Source organism: Camelina sativa, chromosome 2 (genome assembly GCF_030686135.1).
Source record: "Camelina sativa cultivar CO46 ecotype springtype chromosome 2, ASM3068613v1".
NCBI classification, from domain to species: Eukaryota; Viridiplantae; Streptophyta; class Magnoliopsida; order Brassicales; family Brassicaceae; genus Camelina; species Camelina sativa.
In genome coordinates, this window is record NC_141881.1 from 15454472 (window position 1) to 15474144 (window position 19673).

Genomic DNA, 19673 nt, shown 5'->3' on the forward strand with positions numbered 1-19673 from the left:
TTATCTTTTTTGTTCAATAGATAAAAAATATATCCAATGTAGCAATCTCTTAAAAAATATATCCAATATAGCAATCTCTTTGTTTTTTTCCAAACAGTGGAAACAGTTGACTTGTATTTATATTTACATAGGGAACATATCTCCCCATTTTATTTCCAAAACCAAAAATCGATACCAAGTTAGACTAAAACGACGGCATCCAAGAAAAAGAAAAAAAAAATCATGAAACTAAATGATAATATCATCAAGTGAGATCTCCTCTTCTTCGTTTAGTCGTTTCATTTTCTGCACATAAGAAGACATTCCTAGTCATTAGACAGAGATTTTTGATGTACAGAAGTGTTCAATGCAAAAAAGAAAAGATTCCATACAGTGAGGAAAGTTTGGGGATCAAGGAAGCTGGAGGAGCCTAATATCACTTCTCTGTCAAGCTTCTCTGTAAGTTTGTGGCAAACCCTCAACTGCAAAATAACCCAAAATGTATCAGCTTAATCAACCCATTAATTACATATAAGTCATTACAGATTTATTTTTTCCAGCCCCGTTCATTTTAGTACCTCTGATCTCGTTGCTCCTCCTACTATGAACACGAAAATCCGCTGTCCCTTTCTCTTCAATCCGCTAGATGCTCGTCCTAGCACCGAGTCACTAGAGAAACACATTGAGAAATTAATCTTGGTTGTTTTCCCCATATTATCAAATAAGATTCAGATTTTGGTGTAAACTGTCAATAGATTCAAGAATAAACTAGCTCTCAGATTTACCAACAAGCAAATGATAAAAAAAAAAGAAAAGAAACTTAAACTGAACTACCTGAAATATCCATCATCAGAAAGGTGACGTCTAGCCCATGTTGGTGTTCGTCTTGAATGAGGCAACACCGGACTGCTTGATGGAGATTGAGAGCCAGAATAAAATGTTGGCTTTGGTTCATTCATACAAGGGAACTCTTGTTTTGGCAAATGACCTTTGCTAAGTTTCTCAACAAGTTCCTGAAAAAATATTTACCAATGTCACTGGTTTTTTTACTAATGCTTTAAGTAAAAGAAAGACTCAAACTTCAAAAAGGTAAAAGACCTCTACAATCGGGTAAAAACGAGACAGCTGCCATGTTTGAGTTTCACCAACTCGATCTATTCGAGCAGCTCGCTTCTTCTGATTTACATGATGGATCAAAAGATTCCAGTTAGATTGCCAAGAAAACCTTAGTCTTAGTCATTCTAATAATAACAGTAATGAGGAAGATTATGTACCTTCAGAACATCAAACTTGAGAGGGAAAGATCCTGTGGTGCTCTTTTTGGACTCTGTTTGTACTGGTCCAAGTAATCTCATATTGTTCACAGCTATTATATCATCTCCCGTCAATTTTGCTAGCTGAAGAATTTATCAAGAAGTAGGTTAGCTTCAAAAATGATTGTTAATCAAACTTAATTCAAACCTTTTTGACGATAAATATTGTTTATTTACCTCTATCATCTTTCGTCCCTTTTCACCTTCAAACTTTTTCGGATATATTCCCGCAACAATCATCATTAACCGCAGCTTGCTTTCATGGTTTATAATCTGGAAATGTAGCTCATTATTATCAGCATAAAATCATATGATGGTATGAAACTAAAAAAGCAGAGCTTCTTACATGGTTGGTGCTCAAGAATTTGATAACGTCCTTTCTTCCAGCATCCCCAAAAACAAGGTCCTGCTCGAGCTGCCCGAGATCTCTTAAACCTTGTTCCATGATAGTTTTGTTAATTGTTCTAGCAATCTGCAGTGACATTAACCATTAGTTATTTTATGAAGAAACAAAGGATCAAACTTTCTTCCATGGTTTTATCATCTTATAAGCTTATAAAACTGACCTCCACATGTAGAGAAAGTTTGTCCATTTGCTCACTGTACTGAGGCAAAGCGTGAACCATCTTTTGCAAGTCTTTTGATGAAAGGTCACCAAAGTCTCTGCAGACAAAGAAGTCAATTAACTAATCAGAAAAGTTCTAGTGGATCACTTGAACAAGAAAGCAAAAAGATAAAATGGTAACTACTTTGAACTGTGTTTCAATTGCGCGGCTTTGTTCTTCGACACGAAGTTTGTCATCTTCTCATGCAATCTTTCACTTGCCTAAACAAAAAGACATAATTACTCCCAGACAAACAAAACATAACCAGTTTGACATATTAAAATTGAGAAAGAGGATGCAAGATACTATAGCAAGACTTACATCTGCAATGTGAACATCACGAAGCTCCACCCAAATGGGATCTTGTTCATCTAAAAGAACCTCTTTCTTCTCAAGTTTATCACCAGTTTTACTCGGAACCTAAACACTACGAAATAAGAAGGAAATTACCATATGCTGTAGTGATAAGCTACAACCAACTTTTTACAAGATTTGAAAAAGTAAAACCAAAATGTCACCTCGTGTGTGTATTTATTTCCTTCCATATTAAGCAAATCGTGGCACATCGCATCGTATGTCCACTCATGAATGAGAGGTGCGATCTAAAGAAGCATCAGAAGATTACTCTGTTATTATGTGATTATGACATATCAAGATAATTGTCTTTGTGAAAATCCCCACCTGATCTATGGATCGATCTAGGATAAGTAGTTCACATGTTTCAGTCTGAGGAAAATCTTCGATTGTCTGTTTGTATCTTGCCAGAATATTCCACACACTAGCAGCAAGCTTTGTAGGAATCAACTCTCGGTAAGTTGTCATTGTTGTGGCATCAAGAGCTTTGGCTGAACGATAGCGAACAAGCGGGTATTCCTGTGTAACACAAAGAGTTTAAGGATATATCCTTCGTAGGAATTTCATGCCAAATCAACAAACAAGCTTCGAATTTGTGCTTAGTACCTTTAGCGAGGCCAAAACTGTAGCAATGCGTTTAGCTACCACATTCAAGCAATCATCTGCGTTTTGATGGTTTTCCTCGTCACTGAAAAGTTCTTCTAGAGCGTTTTCATTGTTTGTAATAAACCCCTGCAGAGACAACATAATACATAGGAGTAATTAAGAAAGCAGGTTTCAATATAAAATCACATAATCCATCTGACAAGGTGCTTTTGATAACGTCAAGCTATACAAATTGCAGACTTTTTAAGGTCATGTTCTATGTTGTTATTATTAGTGAAAGCTGTAATTAACTTGATTGGTCAAGAATGAAACTTCATTATTAGATATCACAATTTGTGAAAAGACAGAACAGAATCGAAATTTTAAGCATAATTATACCTGGATGTCCATGCTAATGTACTCCAAGTTCATCTGCATTTTATTGAAATCCAATTTTAGATTATCTTGTGAGATTGCATGTGAATAAGGAAAGTGAGAACAAATTATGAAAGTGGCACGTAGAAGCAACCTCTTTCAATCCCCCAATTCGTTTCATCGCTCTCATGTCTTTCTTAATGAGATTAACTAAGCTTCTCGAAACAGGAGAGCTAAAGAAAACAAAAGCCCTGAAGTTCACATCAAAGAAAAATGATTCAGCATTTCAGACAAGACAGTCCATATATATGAGAAGTTATGATACAGGAAAGAATTGTTCACATACCTCTTGTAAAGTGGTGATTTCCCAGTCATATCTGACAAAAACGTAGTAACACTGCAAAAAACAAAATAACAAACGCTTCAAAAAGAGTTCACTGGCGAGAAATTGAAGTGGAAGAGAATTGTTTACTTTTCTTGGGTCGGTTGGATAAAGTATATAGCTTCCATGGAAGTCATAGGTTGTCTATGTTTAGTTATAACCTCAACCACTGAGAAAACATAACAAAACATCAAAAAATTTCCATATAATCAAAAAAACAATGCCAATAAGATAAAACAGAACAAAAATATTGATTGCTACGAGTTCTTAACAAGCTCTCTATCTTACAAGAAATGCCTTCTTGTGTGATCTCAGACATTTTACAGGCAGATGACATTATCTTCACTGTGAACTTGTCCATAACAAGTACCTACATATACATTTACAGGTTCAGTGAATCAATGACAGAAGTAAACTGAACATAACCAGAACCAAAAACAAAAAAGGATTAAGATTTTTACCTTCCAAGTTAATTTCGAGCTTCCATTTCTCTCTGGCCTAAGCATTTCACATAGTAACCCTGAAAACCAAAAAAGTAATAAACTTATTCACACCCTTGAAAAAAGTATTGAACTTTACATGATTCACCTAAATTTACAAAACCCCTCATGTTCCTGATATGCCAAAAGTCTGATTCATTCTGATCGATCACGTTGACCTAATTCGAAACTCCATAAACCCAAAAGAAACATATGACTTCTCTTTTAACTAATCCAACGAACCCAAACACCAAATTCCATTACAGAGCCTAATGGTCTATCAAAAAAAACCCCCAATTTCGAGAATTCAGAAATTGGGTAAGAGAAAGGGTACAAAAAAAAAGCTAACTTTCTCTGGTGATTTGTCTGAAATCCTTGTAATCTCCGCCATTAGAGGACGATCCAGAATCGGAGAAAGACATTGCGTGGAATCGTTCGAATATGGTCGATGAAGAAGAAAAAAAAGTTCTCTTTTTTTTTAAAGATGGCAAAGGGGAAAGACAAAAACTTTATCCGAGAATCGAATATATATATAACAAAATCAGATTGGCGAAGAAGACGAAGAAGGAAGTTTCCAATTTTGAAAATTGTGGATCGGGAGAGATTAAAAAAATCTAGGGTTTACTTGGTAACGAAGACAAAGAGAGAGAGTAAAGGCGAAACTTGGCGCTTCTAGATTTTGCCGTTTCGCTGGGTCGGCTCAACCGAGCCCATTGAATTTTCAAACTTTGAACCCCGAGTTTTTTTTTTTCCCTTTTTCAGACGTGTGTGTGTTAAAGTCAAAAATATAATTTAATATAGGGACGAATTTGTGTATTATTTTATTATGACGAAAATTACAGAACAACCATCAAAGTTTGTATTAAATATGAAAAGTAAGCCACTACATAACATAGGATCCCACATAACATAACCAAACATACACAACTCACGACTCACATTGACTACACTCCTTTAGCTTGATCTAGAGTTGTCAAGCCTTCAAGAATCAATTCGCTTCTGATCAATTCAGGTTTTTCTTTCTTAGACGACAGCTTCCACCGCAAGAAATACACAACCATGTTAACAACAACAACGATCATAACCCAACCTACACTGATAGGTAAATACCACATTTTATCTGGTGATATCACAGCCATTGAGACTAAGTAAGAGACATGGAGAGGCACCATTATCCATATAAACGCCCATATATATTCTTCTCCAGCTGGTAAAAAGTAAAACACCATTAAAAACGCTCCTTCGAAAGCCATGCTATTCACAACCCTTAGCACATAGAAATAACTCTCGTTCATCACAACCGTACCAACACTCTTGTTACTTTTAGTACTACTACCTTCCTCAGCATTGCTTTGGTAAACACCACCTGGTGGTTGAAGAGCTATCATATAAGTAGTTGTTATTATCAGCGCGGCTATCACTAGAAGAGCACTACGTGATGCATCTGATATTTGATTCCTGTATCGAGCTGCGTGTGTGAACAAATGCTCCTTGAAACTAATCGGTGATCTCAATATTTCTGACACTTTCTTGGATTTTGGTAGAGAGTTTGCGCTTTTGCCTCCTGACTTACGAATAGTTTCTTGGATTTCTCTAGTCCTATTATTATTATGTCTCTGGTTTTGCAAGATATCTAGAGCGGTTAAACCAATCCGGTTATGGATGTTTCGGTTAACCGCTGGAGAGCCTAGCAAAAGTTTTATTGCCTTGATGTTCTTTTGATATGTTGCTATGTGCAAGGCCGTGTTACCGTTTCCATCACGTCTGTTCAACACTTGCGTCTCTAGTGATTTAGCATCCATATGACGCAGTCTTTGCACCCATCCAACAAGTACTTCAAGCTCTTCGTATCTTTCGTTCAAAACAGCAATGTGTAGAGCCGTCTCACCGTTCACATTCACATCTCTAACGCAACCGGGACAAGCTAAAAGGAACTCTGTCATAAGGTCAATTTCTCCTCTTCTTACTAACATATGAAATGGCGTCGTACCTGTTATCAAATTATAACATAACCGCTCACACGCACACCAAATGGAAAACAATCAAACAACAAAACAACCACATACGTGTTTAATTATCTCTAGAGAGAGATTTTATTAATTTAGTCCATTGGGTTACTAACCGGATCAAACACATAAGGTTTTTGGCCTACTAGAAAAGAAAACTCCGCAAATTAGAACATACGAAACAATAATCTTAGATTGGTCATGTGGTCGATACTTAAACTATGGTGGAATCACAAAAGAACTTCTTAATGTAAGGGAAAAAAAAGAGGTGTATACACCAAAAATACATTAGATTTCCTACCGAAGATTACGAAATAAAATGGAAGAGTTTGAGTATATACCTTCATTTCCTCGAAGACAAACTAGGTCCGGATCCAGTTTGAGTAAACCGAGAGTTAACCGAGTTTGGCCTTTCTCTATAGCAAGGTGCAACGGACTCAACCCATATGTGTTAAGTTTTCTAGCAAATGAGGGCTTAAGATTCATCATCTCCATAGCAAACGCAAGGTTCCCATAAGCAGAAGCTACATGAAGAGGAGTGTTGATGAATGGTACGACATCAATGGCTTCAAGAACGTACGGATCCTCGTGAATTAGGGTATACAAGTCATCTATGCTTCCGATTTGAGCGGCAGTGATCAATCTTGGATTCATTTGATAAGTGTGTATTATGTTTCTACTCAATCTAAAAATTACGTTACTTGTTTTATCTTTGGATCGTTGAACTTGAGTACTTGACCCATCATTATTATATCATGTGAACTTGACAACCCATCATTAGTTTAAGGTAAGCATTTGATGTTTGCTTGGCTAAACCAATGGTATATAGACACTAAAAGAACTCAGAAAATGACACATCTTTTGTTTAAAAAAAAGTCTTCGCTTGAAAAATGACTCTATCCAAAGATTTTACAATCCAACCTCCTCACTTGTACTTTGTGGCAAATAAAATAATCCAAACATTTTACAAATTTTTAAAAGGTTATCTTATAAACATTTTTTGATATTATATCTGGATATGTGATGACTTTTTTCAAAAATTCTCTTCACACCTTCTTTAGCAGATGGATCCGTTGTTTATACAAATAATCTATGCTTCCGATTTGCGCACCGCTGATCAATCCTGGATCCATTTGAGAAATGTGAATTGAAAAGCTTAGATTACTTGTTTAATATATGGATTATCATCGGCGAACAAGGTAAATGATATGAATTGACCCATGAGTTTAAGGTACATGATCTGTGTTGGGCTTTCCAAGTCCAAGCCAACTCCCATATTAGTATGATATTGTCCGCTTTGCGTTCACATGACAAAGCCTTCACAGATTTTTTATTGGGCTCCTTCCCAAAAGGCCTCGTACTAATTAGAGTTGGTATCCCCCACACCAAACACAGAGCCCACACCCACTCCCCTAGGTCCACTTTTCGACCTAGGCCCTATTAGTATGATATTGTCCGCTTTGGGCCCAGATGGCAAAGCCCTCACGGATTTCTTATTGGGCTCTTTCCCAAAAGGCCTCATACTAATTAGAGTTGGTCTTGGCTTATATATTAGAAACTTATTTTCTAATCTTCAGATGTGGGACATTGTTTGTATCCTAACAATCTGATATAGTGATATGATAAGCCAATAGAAGATAAATACTAGAGGAATTCAGAAAGTGATTGATCAATAAGAAAGGTTTTCTTTTGAAATTACATAATTAAGTATGGATATGACTCGATCTATTACTTTATAATCCAATCCCCTACTGCAAATAAAATAAATGAGCCTAATTTGACCTCGTTCGTTTGCATTTAATTATGAATTAAAAAAAAAGTAAATTCAAAATCTTAATCACTTCAAACAAAACTTATATGCTAATTATATAAGCAAACGTACGTCAAACGCAAACATATACGTGTATCAGTGTATGCTTTACTTCTGCTTATGGTGTTTGCGTTGACAGTATAAAATAACTATTTTGCTTAGTAATGTTGCTATTGAGATTGCCCAATCATCAAATAAATAATATATATAGATCATTCACTACTAACTTATAGGTTCGACCAAAGTAAAAAAGAAAAAAAAAAGTACTGCTTATGATCCAAACGCAAATCGCAACGAGGTATTGCTATTCGCTTTTGTGGAATATAATAAAAGATCCTCTACGTATGAGACCAAAAATAAAATTAATGAAAATGCTATGATCGATCACCTTAGACATGAGAATTCAGTTTCGACCAATCTGATTCGAAATTGTTGTTGAATCCTGGAGGTGGGAAAGGTTCACGATTGTTGTTGTTGTTCATGTTGTTGAATCCTGAAGGTGGGAAAGGATCAGGATTGTTGTTGTTGTTGTTGAATCCTGCATGTGGGAAACACTCGCCGTAACCGAAAGGTAAAGTTGACTTATAGATGAGCAGATCTGAATTATCTATGGCTGACGACGACACGTGTCCAAGTTCTTGCTTGGGTAGCATGGAGGGTAAATTTAGAGGATGATGGAATTGTGGTGGTTGCGGAATGTAAGTCGTCACATGGTTTGCCATGATAAAGTTGTTCTTCGGCGGGTATGCATATGGGGCGTTCACCGCGGCTTGATCGTTCATGAAATGTGACGTTCTAGGCGCACCTTGATCGGCCATACAAAACGGTGGTGTAGTTTGGAGATTGACGTTTGAGCTTAGGAGTGGATTAGAAGCTGTGAGAGGGGGATCTTGCCCAGCGTTAGGCCAGTCAAAATCTTCTTGGCCTGTCTCTTGAGGACTGCATGTCTTTTTGTTGGAACTGTGACGATACTTCTGCCATCGCAATAGTTGTAAATTATCAGCCCTAATTAATGCATGGTTTCTTGTCTCCGAAGAAACCAGTCAAAAAAAAAACAACATAAGTGGAATTAATTAATAAAGATGATTCTGATTACCTGAAGATGACTGGCTACGTTGTTTCTAGTGAGCCCCTGGACATTCATTTCTTCTTGCATGCATTTGAGAATCTCTTTCGGATAAGGCGCTGCCAAATGCAAAAGGTAAGACCATATCTTTATATTGTAATCAATAAGTTTTTTTATGGATATGCAAAGATTATGTAGTGTGTGATTACTTACTCCCAACCCTGCTGATTTTTTCGACAGCTGCTTCAAACTTCTGGTGAAGTTCAGCAGTCCACGACATCCGCGGTTTCTTGGACGTAGACTTGTCTTCTTTTTGATCGGAAGTGTTTCTTGAGCCTTCTCCGTTGCTACGATAGATGTCGTCTTCCTTTAAATCGTCGAATTCGTACGAATCTGACTCAACCGTATCTAATTCACCCGGTTGATCTAAACCAGATTTTGACATCATCCTCTTGCGAAAAACATGTTGCCATAGAACTGCAACGACCTCTTTGCTCATCGGCTTCACAAGAAAGTCACACGCGCCGTTCTTGATCGATTTCATCACCGTTTCTTTATCCTGTTCGTGAGACATGACTTGACACAAATAATTCACATATAGAAAGATTAGAAATGATTTTCCAATTACTACGTTATAATATTATCGAGAAAATAAATAATGGTATAGTTGTATATACTTACTTACTACGGGTAAATCCATCTGTTTACCAATGGTATTGAGAGCGTCGAGTCCACTGATATCAGGCATATTGAAATTCCAAATTACGAGATCGATCTCATGCTTACTCTTCATCAAGAAATCCATGGCCTCTTCTCCGTTCTCATATATCGTTACTGCAACACGAAATTAAAGACGGCTATATTGTTAATTTTTTTTCTTCTATTCATAAAAGTGAATAAATGCTAAAATCTACCGCAATCTTTTGTTTTTACTAATTAGTTTACCGCAACTTAAGGAGGAATTTACATACCTATCATGAATAAAAAATTAATGTATATATGTATGAAATTAAGATAAAAGACCTTTTTGTGACCTGATTCACTTGGGCATATTTAGCTTCGACGGATTTATAGCATTGGTATCCTCAACTCTTCTTAGTGGAAAACATACTTTTAATTTATGGCGTCTTGTTCTTTTTTTTTTTTTGGTTCATATTAAAGCTTAGAGAGCTAATTAAGGTACAATGTTTAAGTATGATATTTGTTTTGATCGATTGAAAAAAATCCTAGTTTAAGTTTGAATTATTTTCACTTAAGATTCAGATTTTCTATGTTCAAGTAATTTTTTATTTTGGATTAAAAACCCTAACTCCAACCCTAATTCGTCAAAGAAACATAATAAGAAACCCTAGTTCAATCTAAACTAGATACGTACCTTGAGACGAGTAGTACTGTGCCATGAGAGTCTTCATGAGGAGTAGAGAATTAGAATCTGTATCGACCAAAAGAATCCTAATACTCGTCGTCGCGAACTCTTCGTCTTCGTCTAATTCGTCTTCGTTGATGATAGGGAATTCAGTTTCATCATCACAAGCTGATACTTCTTTTCGCAAGTGGTGAGAGTTCTCATCGAGTATGTTCGACATTAAAGATAACAAATCTTAACTATGGATGCTTGAATTGCAAGGAAAAAGGAAGAGATTGAATTGAAGAAGGATGAGAAAGAGAGAGAGTTTTTAGGAGCTGCGGAAAACTATGTCGTATCAAAAGTTGAGTATTGGAAAGTATATATACTGCTATTAATTATTAGCTTATAGGCTTCCTTTTTTCTTATAATAATTATCCATATTTTTTTTTAATTAAAAAACAACCGCAAAAAAGTGTCTAACAAAAACTATCGTACTAAAAAACAAAAATTAAAGAAACAAGAGAGAGTATTGGTTACAGAGATGCTGCCGTTGGTTTTGGAATATTTGTCTATGGGTTATTACAGAGATGCTGCAGCGACTTACAATACATTGCTAAGGGAGAGGCAAGATCGTGGCCGATATATGCATTGTTTCTTTATGTGGTAGCATGTCATGAGAAACTCAACAACTCTGGACTTGGGAAGAGCACACTTTGAACAACTTGAGCTCGATCTTTATGTTTGAAACAAAGCTCCAATCTTGTTTACTGTAAATCAAATGTTTCACTCTTTTGTTTTGGAGAAACTTTCGCATAATTAAGAAGAATAAATAAGTTTCATGGTTGTGTGTTTCAGAGGGGCGACCAACTGACCATATTCTTGTGAGCTTTATCTGCAAACAGAATACAGTAGTCGGATCTTGTCTGGTAAGTTGTTTATCCCCTGTTAGAACTTAGAAGACAGAGTTAGTAACGAGCTGTTTAAGGTTAATGGAAGCTCATGTTTCTTGGAATTCATAGTAGAGTATATATGAGGAATCTTGAAGATATTTTAGTCTTTGTTTCTCTGCTTTATGACCTGAAAAGGTTACTTAAAACTTCAGGGTCTGCTAGATCTGGTCACTACAAAACGATTGAATGTTGTTTTTGGCTTCTCTCTATATTGATACAGAGACATTGGTTTCTTCTTTGCAAGGGATCTGATTTGATACGATTGTTGTTGCATACTCTCTAGGTTTATTGTATAACATCGATCTCGTCAACAAACATAAATATTTTTTCTTCTTCTTCTTCTTCTTCTTCTTCTTTAACTCTGTTTCGACTTTCGTGTTTTTACGTCCAGCCATTTAAACCAGTACTTGAGCCTGGCCCATTAGTTTGCTTGATTGGCTTAGTCACTCACGAGCCCCCTGATGATGATGGACCGATATCGAGCCCTGATGTGATGAGCCGCAGACCGAATTATGAAAGACAAGGATAACCAGAAGGTTTCTTGAGAAACAAGAAAGTGCGAAAATATACATACAGGTTGAGAAGTGGGCTGATGAGATTCAAAACAAGGTTTTCAGAAAGCAGTGAAACTATAATGTTAAGTCTTTGGAAATTTAATAAATTATTTTTTACTAATCAAAATTTTAGTAAATCTGGTTTAGTTTTTATTTATTTTAACCAATTAGAAAAAGTGTTGGAAACTGACAAATTGATAATTTGATACAATTAGTAGCATGCAAATAGTTTATTTATAGTTAAAGTGTGATAAATTAATCATTTATTAAATCTGAAAATCATAGCTAATATCTAAGAACTACAAAAAAAAAAAGAAGTAATATAGGATGGACAAATTGAAGAATTAAAATTACACATAATGTTTTTAATGTGATTTATAAATTTTAGAAGCGTACGTGTATTTGATTTTTTTTTTAAGTTTTGAAAATATAATATTTTATTTATTTAAAAAGAAATGGTATTTGATAATGTGTCACATATGGTGCTTGTGCTTTATAAGATAGACTAATTTTCACTATAATAAGCTACTTATATTCTATTAATCCATATACTAATTAATAAAACAAATAAATCATTTTTTAAATAAAATTATCGTTTTAAAACAATTTTAATAAAAACCGCCGTGACAACGACCGATGAGTTTTGCCGCATCTTGTAGAATTCATATTTTTGGTTATCTTTTCTTAGTTTTGAGGCGAAATCCGTACATCCTTCAGACTCACAAAACTAGAACATATTATATGATATTGTCTCAATAGCCACTCGAACCACGATCTCTGGACTTTTGCCAAAAATATATTCTTTCTTCACCACGATCTCTAGTGGAAGTTTGTGTTATTTCCATCTTTCTTATAAAGAATTAGAGGTTATTGTCCCATATTAATAATCTATCTTTGAGATTTTTTTTCCCTTTTTAAATATTTTTATTTCGAAAACATATATGGCTTTTCATTCTCAAAGTCCAAACAATGTTCAAACGAATAAAATGAAAAAAACATTTATATAAATAGATTTAGACAGAAAATGTCTTAGAATTGGAATAGAAAATAGTAACCATTAACCAAAAAACGAAATCGTTTGTATTCCACATAATACTATTACAACTGTTATATAATTTAGTAATTGTAATGGAGTTGGTCTCTGGTTCAAGTAATACGTAAATGTGTGTTTTTCCGAATTTTAAAATGTGTACTTTAGCCTAGCCATTGTTTCACACACTACGATTTGCATAAGCGTCAATAGAAAACCGCAACGGAAGCTATGCAGGATGTGTGGCAACGTGGTTAGCATTGCGGTACTCACTTCAGTAAGTTAGCTTTATATCAGACTAAATTAATTTAACTCCCAAAATTCTTAAACATTCGTTGCACTTGATGAAAAAAGTTTTTTTAAATAAAATGTACAAAACTATTTTGGGTTACTTGCGTGGGCTTTATATACTTCAAATAGGCCAGATTTGAAGGTCCATATATTATTATCCATTTTTACTTCCTAGACAACCGCACAACTCCCCTACTTTTGTTACACGTGTCAAAAACCAAAGACCGTTTCCACAGACACGTGTTCGATCACGTGGCTTTGTTCCAAAGCTTCCTTCTACGACAATGGTTTAACAGAACTAACCACAGAGACACCAAGATACACGAAGAACAAAACTAACGGAGCCGTTTCACAAAATATGATGTTCCGATTCATTTTCCGCCGTGAAATCACGAAATCCACCGCGATTTATCGCCGGAATCTACACAGCGGTCTAGAAGATGCCGGTCCGATGGCATCTCGTCTTAAATCACGTTCCGTTGTCCGGTTTAGCGGACCGGATACGGTTAAGTTTCTTCAGGGTTTGTTAACCAACGATGTACGGAGGTTCGGTGATTCGTCCGGCGAGAAAAACTCGGCGGTTCCTACGCCGAACATTGCTTCCGTTACGACTCCGCCGATGTACGCTGCGCTGCTAACTCCTCAAGGAAGGTTTCTGTACGATTTTTTCTTGTATAGCCCTTCGAGACCCGAGGAGAAGCTTGATCGGACTGGCTCAGGACCCGGGTCTGATTCGGGTCGTGATGGGTCCGTTGAGTTGTTTGCTGATGTTGATGTTGATGTCCTTGATGAACTGCTTGAAACACTCAAAAAGTAAGCTTTTTATGGAGAAATTTGAAAAATTAGGTCATTTTGGATCCCATTTTTAGCGATGTCCTTGAAAATTTGGGTTTATTGAATGCTTAGGAGAAAGATTCACTTTCTTGTTAATGTTAGTTCTGATTTGTGTGTTGCTGAATGTTGTTGATAGATATAGGTTGAGGTCCAAAGTGGATATTGAAAACGTTGCAGAGGAATTTTCATGTTGGCAGCGTTACGGTACGGGTCTTTCTGGATCTTCATCTGTTGGTTGGGGAGGTGGTGTTGATCGAGCTGGTGAGTCTACAGCTAGTGGTAATAAGTATGGATGGCAATGGTATAAGGATCCGAGGTTGGAGTGTCTTGGTTACAGAAGCATCTTTCCTTCTGATGCAACTCGTGAGTTTTCTTAAATCAGAATAGAAGCTTTTTTAGTTCTTAAGCTTCTTCCAATATGTTCACCAACTCTTTTTGTTTGTTCTTACAGCGCCTTTAGTTGAGGCAGATAAAGAAACTGATGAAAGCAATTACCTTTTGTGGAGATTAGAGCATGGAGTTGCTGAAGGATCAGCTGAAATCCCCAAAGGTATGATCTGTTTGTTATCTTTTTTTAAACTCACTGATCTTTATTCTTCTTCTCTGTGTATTTAGAATATGTTTTCTTTGCGGTTTTTTACAGGAGAAGCAATACCGCTTGAATATAATTTTGTTGGTCTTAATGCGATAAGTTTTGACAAAGGCTGCTATGTTGGTCAAGAGCTTATAGCTCGTACTCATCACCGTGGTGTCATCCGCAAACGGTTAATCCCATTACGATTCATTGATAGCAATGGAAAAGGTAAAACTGAAGTTAGTTCCATCGAATTTTCTTGCATCTTATGATCAAGAAACCAAGTTTCGTTCTTAACTCCGTTTAAATCTGCAGAGTTAAACCAGAAAATAGCAGCTGGAGCTGAAGTAGTTGAGTCAGGAACCGGCAAGAAAATGGGAACGGTATCAACAGCTTTGGGTAGCCGGGGAATGGGTGTAATGAGGGTAGAAGAAGCCTTTAAACCATCAGCTGAATTAAAGGACTCAGAGGACGTGAAGGTCGAGGCAATCAGACCAACATGGTGGCCGACTGAGTGGTTCCAATAGAATCAATCAGGAGTTGCTGCAGCGTAGTGGTAACTACTTAAAAGGTACATTTTTTTTTGTGATTTTACTTGATAAAGTTGAAGAATTGAATGATCCTTCTGAGTAAATGTAAGTTTGTTTCTTTTGTTAGATTATTTTTTGCAGTTTAAAACAAATAAAGTTGAATACTTTCCGACGAGGTATTCTTGATGGGGAAGGTGTCTTTGTTTATTGTTATGGCGGCATCAAGTTCGTAGCTTTCATTGTTTTCCACTGTGTTAACTTAATAAAGGTTGAAACTTTCCGGCGAGTTTTAGCCGCCGGATAATTTTGTACTAATTACTACAAGTTTTGTTTGTGTCCTCTTAATCAAATTTCAAGTTATTGAGTTTTTTTTTTTTGTAGATAAAATTTGGTAACTGATAAACTTCTAAATAGCTGAATTAAATCAAAATTTCAACTTTGGTTCTGATTTATGGTATGATTTTGTTCAAATAAGCTTGGTTCAATTCCGGTTAAGCTTTGGTTAACGGTTTTGTCTATTCGACAGAGTCGTCGTTAGTTTTCCAGCAGAGACGGCTCTGGCTGATACGGAATCCGCCGTACTCTTTTCCGTTTGTTTCCTTGTAACGCCGTTAAATTCTCCGTATATAAGAGACCTGTGTACGTTTTAGCTTTTTTAGCTCATGAGAGAAGCATTGGAAAAATCTCTTAGGGTTTTCGAGTTCTCTGTGCACACAAGGTGTTCGACGAATTGACTCTGTGAGACAGAAACTAAGAAAAGACTCTTATCAACATGTCTTTTGAGATGTTCGAAGAACAAAAGCTTAATAGCAGAGGTTACTACACTATATGGAAGATTAGAATCCTTGCTCATCTTGGTATTCATGGATTGAAGGAAGCATTAAAGATTGAGGAAGAGGATGGAAACAAGTATGTTAAAATAGCTGAAGATGAGAAGCTTTCTGCGAATTTGAGTCCAGGTCTTGAAGAGAAGAACAGAAAGGCAAGGAGCATGATCATCCTCAGCGTTGGAGATAAGGCTTTGCGAAAGATTATGAAGCAAGAAACAGCTTCTGGTATGTTAAAGGCTCTTGACAAATACTACATGACTAGTTCTTTAGCAAGAAGGTATTACTTGAGACAGAAGTTGCATAGCTTTAGGATGAATGAAACCAAGTCTGTTATGGACAACGTTGATGAGTTTCAGAGGTTGATTGATGAACTACGTAATGCTAAAGTAGAAATGTCTGATGAAGACCAAGCTATATTTTTGTTGATATCTTTGCCAGAGCAGTTTGATGAGGTTAGAGATATGTTTACGTATGATAGAACAAGCATAACGTTAGAGGAAGTCATTGATGCTGCACTGTCCAAAGAGATGGAGCTAGGTGGAAGTTATAGAGGGTATAAAAACAGGTTTAGAGAGAGGTCAAGAACAAGGATTGAAGTAGAAAAGTTTGATGGGAGAGGTGATTACATTTTATGGAAGACAAGGATCCTTGCTCATTTTGAGATTCTTGATTTGATGGAAGCTTTAAAGATTGAGGAAGATGGAAACAAATCTGCTGGAACAGATGAAGGTAAGAGCCTTTTTGTAGCTTCGAGTCTAGTAGATCTAGAAGATAAGAAGAGAAAGGCAAGGAGCATGATTATTCAGAGCATAAAAGACCAGGACCTGCGAAAGAAAATTATGAAGGAGGACTCAGCTGCTGGTATGATTCAAGTTCTAGACAAACTCTATATTACTACATCTTCGACTACCAGGACTTACCTACGATATAAGCTGTATAGTTTTAGGATGAACGAAAGCTTGTCTGTTGAGGAAAACATTGATGAGTTTGAGAGGTTAGTTGATGATCTAAGTAATGCTGAGGTTTCTATATCTGATGAAGACCAAGCTATACGTTTGTTGGTTTCTTTACCAAAGCGATTTGATAACCTTAGAGATGTGCTAACATATGGTAGAACAAGCCTTACACTTGAATATGTGATTTGTGCTGTACTATCCAAAGAGTTGGACTTCGGTTCTGTTTACAAAGAGTGTAAAAGCACTGCAGAAAGATTTCGTGTGAGAGGCAGATCTGTTAGTAGAGATCGAAATGCTAGTGATAGGGACAGGTCAAAATCCAAAGGAACGAGAGGGGGTTGCTGGATTTGTGGGGAAGATGGCCACTACAAAAGCCAGTGTCCATCTAAGGAACAGACTTACGAAAACGGAGAAGCATCTGCTACAAGAGGGAATAACAGAGCACAGTAGGAACCTTTCTACGCCATTGTCTCTCTGTAAGTGTCAATAATTCCTAACTTTGATTGGTGACTGGCAAAAATATACTAATTTGTGGCTCTACTGATTTGTTTCGCAGTGTTTTAAGTGGAGACAGATGAGAAAAAACATGGAAACAACTACCTTTTATGGAGATTGGAGCGTAGTAATCACACGATTGCGATAAACCAATCTAAACAGTTTTACTGTGATTACGATAAACCAATCTTAACAGTATTACTTAAGAGTGTTTTAATTTCAGCAACAGCTTGATGTGAAAGATTTGGATATTAGTTGAGACTTTACGAGTTGCATGTAAACATTAGTGATGATTTTAGTAAAATTTCAAACCTCCCCTTGAACTGATTTAAGAACCTAAAAACAAAACAAAATTGAATTCACTTTTGTTGTTGCACTAGGCACAGATCGTGTGACACAAAATTAGAGTTTTCCAACTTCGATTGGAAACATTTAAAACTAAATAACAAAAAATAATTAAAATAGAGTGTGCGTGTGACACAAGTTATGCAATGAAGTAGATGAAACCCTGATTTCATTCCTGTTCCAATCACCGATTGTAGAGCACAGTCCGACACAAAGGGCAAGTGTTTTTGCGGACGAGCCACTCCAAGAGACAGCTATTGTGGAAAACATGGGAACAAACCATGCGAGTGAGTATTTTCGAACTGGAGACTAGACTCTTGAGACAGATGGAACAAGACTCTGTTTCCATGTTCAAACTCTTCAGTTCATCTGCTTCAATCCTCCCTTGTAGAACCAGCCTCCTCAATACATTCAATGTTCTCTCGCGTCCGACTGAGGAATAACTTCGACGGACTCCCGCTGGTAAGTAACTGTGACGAGCACGGTCAATTCAATGTCATTGTCCCCAAAACCTGAGTTGATGGCAGCCGTTGAGATCTTTGGGACTAAGCGATCGCACAACCAATGTTCTTCGCTATGGAGTAGATTTTAGAGTGATGATTGGATGTCGTGGTGACTAAAACTAGGAAGACTGAAATTGGTGGAATGATATGAATATGGCTCTGACGTTAGGGTTTGATCGCCTGTGGTTAGGTTTACTACGGATCTCTTTGTTTATGGTATTGATGCTGAAGCGGCCTGAGTTTGTATATTCTTCTGATGGAGAGAGTCTTCTTACTTGGACCTGAATGTCCACTACGGGTTCGGGAATGGGACCATTCATGTTTGAAACAGGATTATCAAAAGAGAGATTCACAAAACAGAAGAGGACTTAGTCGGGTCGCAAGCTGTAATGGGAGCAATTAAGAAAAAAAGAGAAGTTGTGAAGCCTTAGGGTATCTCGTAGTAAGAGCATATATATATAAGCGTATACGAGGGTCATAAGTGGGATCAGATTCTAATTTCCTTATAGTTTTGTGTCACCAAGAAGTTTCCTTTTCTTTTTTTTAGGTCGGTGTCAATATTTCCTAATCATAATTGGAGACTAGCAAAAGCTTTACTAATTTGTAGCTCTACACTACAATTTTGAAAAGCCAATCTAAACAATTTTACTTAGAGAGTTTAATAATAGCTATGTATATGTAGCTTATGATATTACAAACTGATGTTAAAACCCTAAAAGGAACACATTCAATTTCATAAACTTTTAGAGCGTGTGACACAAAATTAGAATCTCTAATTACTACGATTGGAAACCTTAATAACAAAATTACATTAAAAAAAAGCCCTAAAAACTAGAGCGAGCGTAGAGCACAGTTCGACACAACGGACAAGTGTTTTTACGCTTGAGCCACTCCAAGAGACAGTGATTGTGGAAGACATGGGAACAAGTCGTCATGCGTGTTACTTCGGTAGGTTTCGAACCGGAGACTAGACTCTCGAGACAGATGGAACAAGGCTCTGTTTTCATGTTCAAACTCATCAAATCCTCTGCTTTCATCATCCCTAGTCGAACCACCATCCCCAATAATCCGTCGTCGTTACGAACACGGACGGTGCTCTTGTAAGTAAGCGTGAAATTCATGGTGAGGGTAAAGCCGTTGTGGCCAAAACCAAACTTGATAGCAAGATCTGAGATATCTGAGGCTAAGGCATTGCAGAAACAAATCTGAGGAGGGTAGCTAACGAATCTATCGTGGAGAAGCCTCCGGATGTAGTGGGGACTACAACTACGGAGATTGATATCGACGAGAAAAGGTCGTAACATCGGAATGGACCATCTGGTTCTGTTGCCTGTCGTTGGGTTTACGGAGATCACTTCGTGTATGGTGTCGATGTTGATGAGGACTGAGTTTACTTGTGATGGTGATGGATAGAGTTTGCTGGATCGAAATTTCAGTTCGGGAACAACGGGACCATTCATGTTTTGTAACGAAAACAGA

At 36.8% G+C, this 19673-nt stretch overlaps 6 protein-coding genes and 1 pseudogene across 7 annotated transcripts; 2 read left to right on the plus strand and 5 right to left on the minus strand.

Moving 5' to 3' along the window:
- Positions 1-28: 28 nt before the first annotated feature.
- LOC104717810 (protein transport Sec1b) lies at positions 29-4842 on the minus strand. Of its 2 annotated transcripts, none has more exons than XM_087483491.1 (21): positions 4422-4842; positions 4055-4113; positions 3882-3963; positions 3684-3762; positions 3558-3608; positions 3366-3462; positions 3236-3268; positions 2858-2983; positions 2579-2770; positions 2416-2499; positions 2219-2317; positions 2042-2118; positions 1859-1955; positions 1639-1764; positions 1470-1565; positions 1254-1376; positions 1078-1152; positions 814-992; positions 558-648; positions 372-461; positions 29-285 (listed from the first exon to the last, which is right to left on the minus strand). In XM_087483491.1, exons 1-21 carry the CDS (start codon positions 4492-4494, stop codon positions 229-231), a joined length of 1986 nt encoding a protein of 661 aa, XP_087339617.1. In that variant the 5' UTR covers positions 4495-4842; the 3' UTR covers positions 29-228. The 2 variants fall into 2 exon arrangements, with proteins under 2 accessions (XP_087339617.1, XP_019089540.1); XM_019233995.2 differs by having other exon boundaries at positions 1078-1155.
- Positions 4843-4870: 28 nt separating this feature from the next.
- LOC104717785 (ankyrin repeat-containing protein BDA1-like) lies at positions 4871-6764 on the minus strand. Its single transcript, XM_010435414.2, has 2 exons — positions 6420-6764; positions 4871-6062 (listed from the first exon to the last, which is right to left on the minus strand). The coding sequence occupies exons 1-2, from the start codon at positions 6730-6732 to the stop codon at positions 5017-5019; spliced, it is 1359 nt and encodes a 452-aa protein (XP_010433716.2). The 5' UTR covers positions 6733-6764; the 3' UTR covers positions 4871-5016.
- A 1321-nt stretch (positions 6765-8085) lies between these two features.
- Positions 8086-10656, minus strand: LOC104748496 (putative two-component response regulator ARR20). Its single transcript, XM_010470131.3, has 5 exons — positions 10330-10656; positions 9636-9788; positions 9168-9530; positions 8985-9073; positions 8086-8862 (listed from the first exon to the last, which is right to left on the minus strand). Exons 1-5 carry the CDS (start codon positions 10538-10540, stop codon positions 8278-8280), a joined length of 1401 nt encoding a protein of 466 aa, XP_010468433.3. The 5' UTR covers positions 10541-10656; the 3' UTR covers positions 8086-8277.
- A 2658-nt stretch (positions 10657-13314) lies between these two features.
- LOC104717774 (putative transferase At4g12130, mitochondrial) lies at positions 13315-15433 on the plus strand. Its single transcript, XM_010435404.3, has 6 exons — positions 13315-13940; positions 14098-14324; positions 14413-14511; positions 14605-14763; positions 14851-15106; positions 15193-15433. The coding sequence occupies exons 1-5, from the start codon at positions 13486-13488 to the stop codon at positions 15060-15062; spliced, it is 1152 nt and encodes a 383-aa protein (XP_010433706.2). The 5' UTR covers positions 13315-13485; the 3' UTR covers positions 15063-15106; positions 15193-15433.
- Positions 15434-15565: 132 nt separating this feature from the next.
- On the plus strand, positions 15566-17663 carry LOC147948670 (uncharacterized). The gene is made up of 2 exons (XM_087483480.1): positions 15566-17327; positions 17408-17663. The coding sequence occupies exon 1, from the start codon at positions 15838-15840 to the stop codon at positions 17299-17301; it is 1464 nt and encodes a 487-aa protein (XP_087339606.1). The 5' UTR covers positions 15566-15837; the 3' UTR covers positions 17302-17327; positions 17408-17663.
- Positions 17664-17875: 212 nt separating this feature from the next.
- On the minus strand, positions 17876-18514 carry LOC104717756 (uncharacterized; annotated as a pseudogene).
- A 504-nt stretch (positions 18515-19018) lies between these two features.
- On the minus strand, positions 19019-19654 carry LOC104748488 (uncharacterized). Its single transcript, XM_010470123.1, has one exon. The coding sequence runs from the start codon at positions 19652-19654 to the stop codon at positions 19019-19021; it is 636 nt and encodes a 211-aa protein (XP_010468425.1).
- Between the last annotated feature and the right edge of the window lie 19 nt (positions 19655-19673).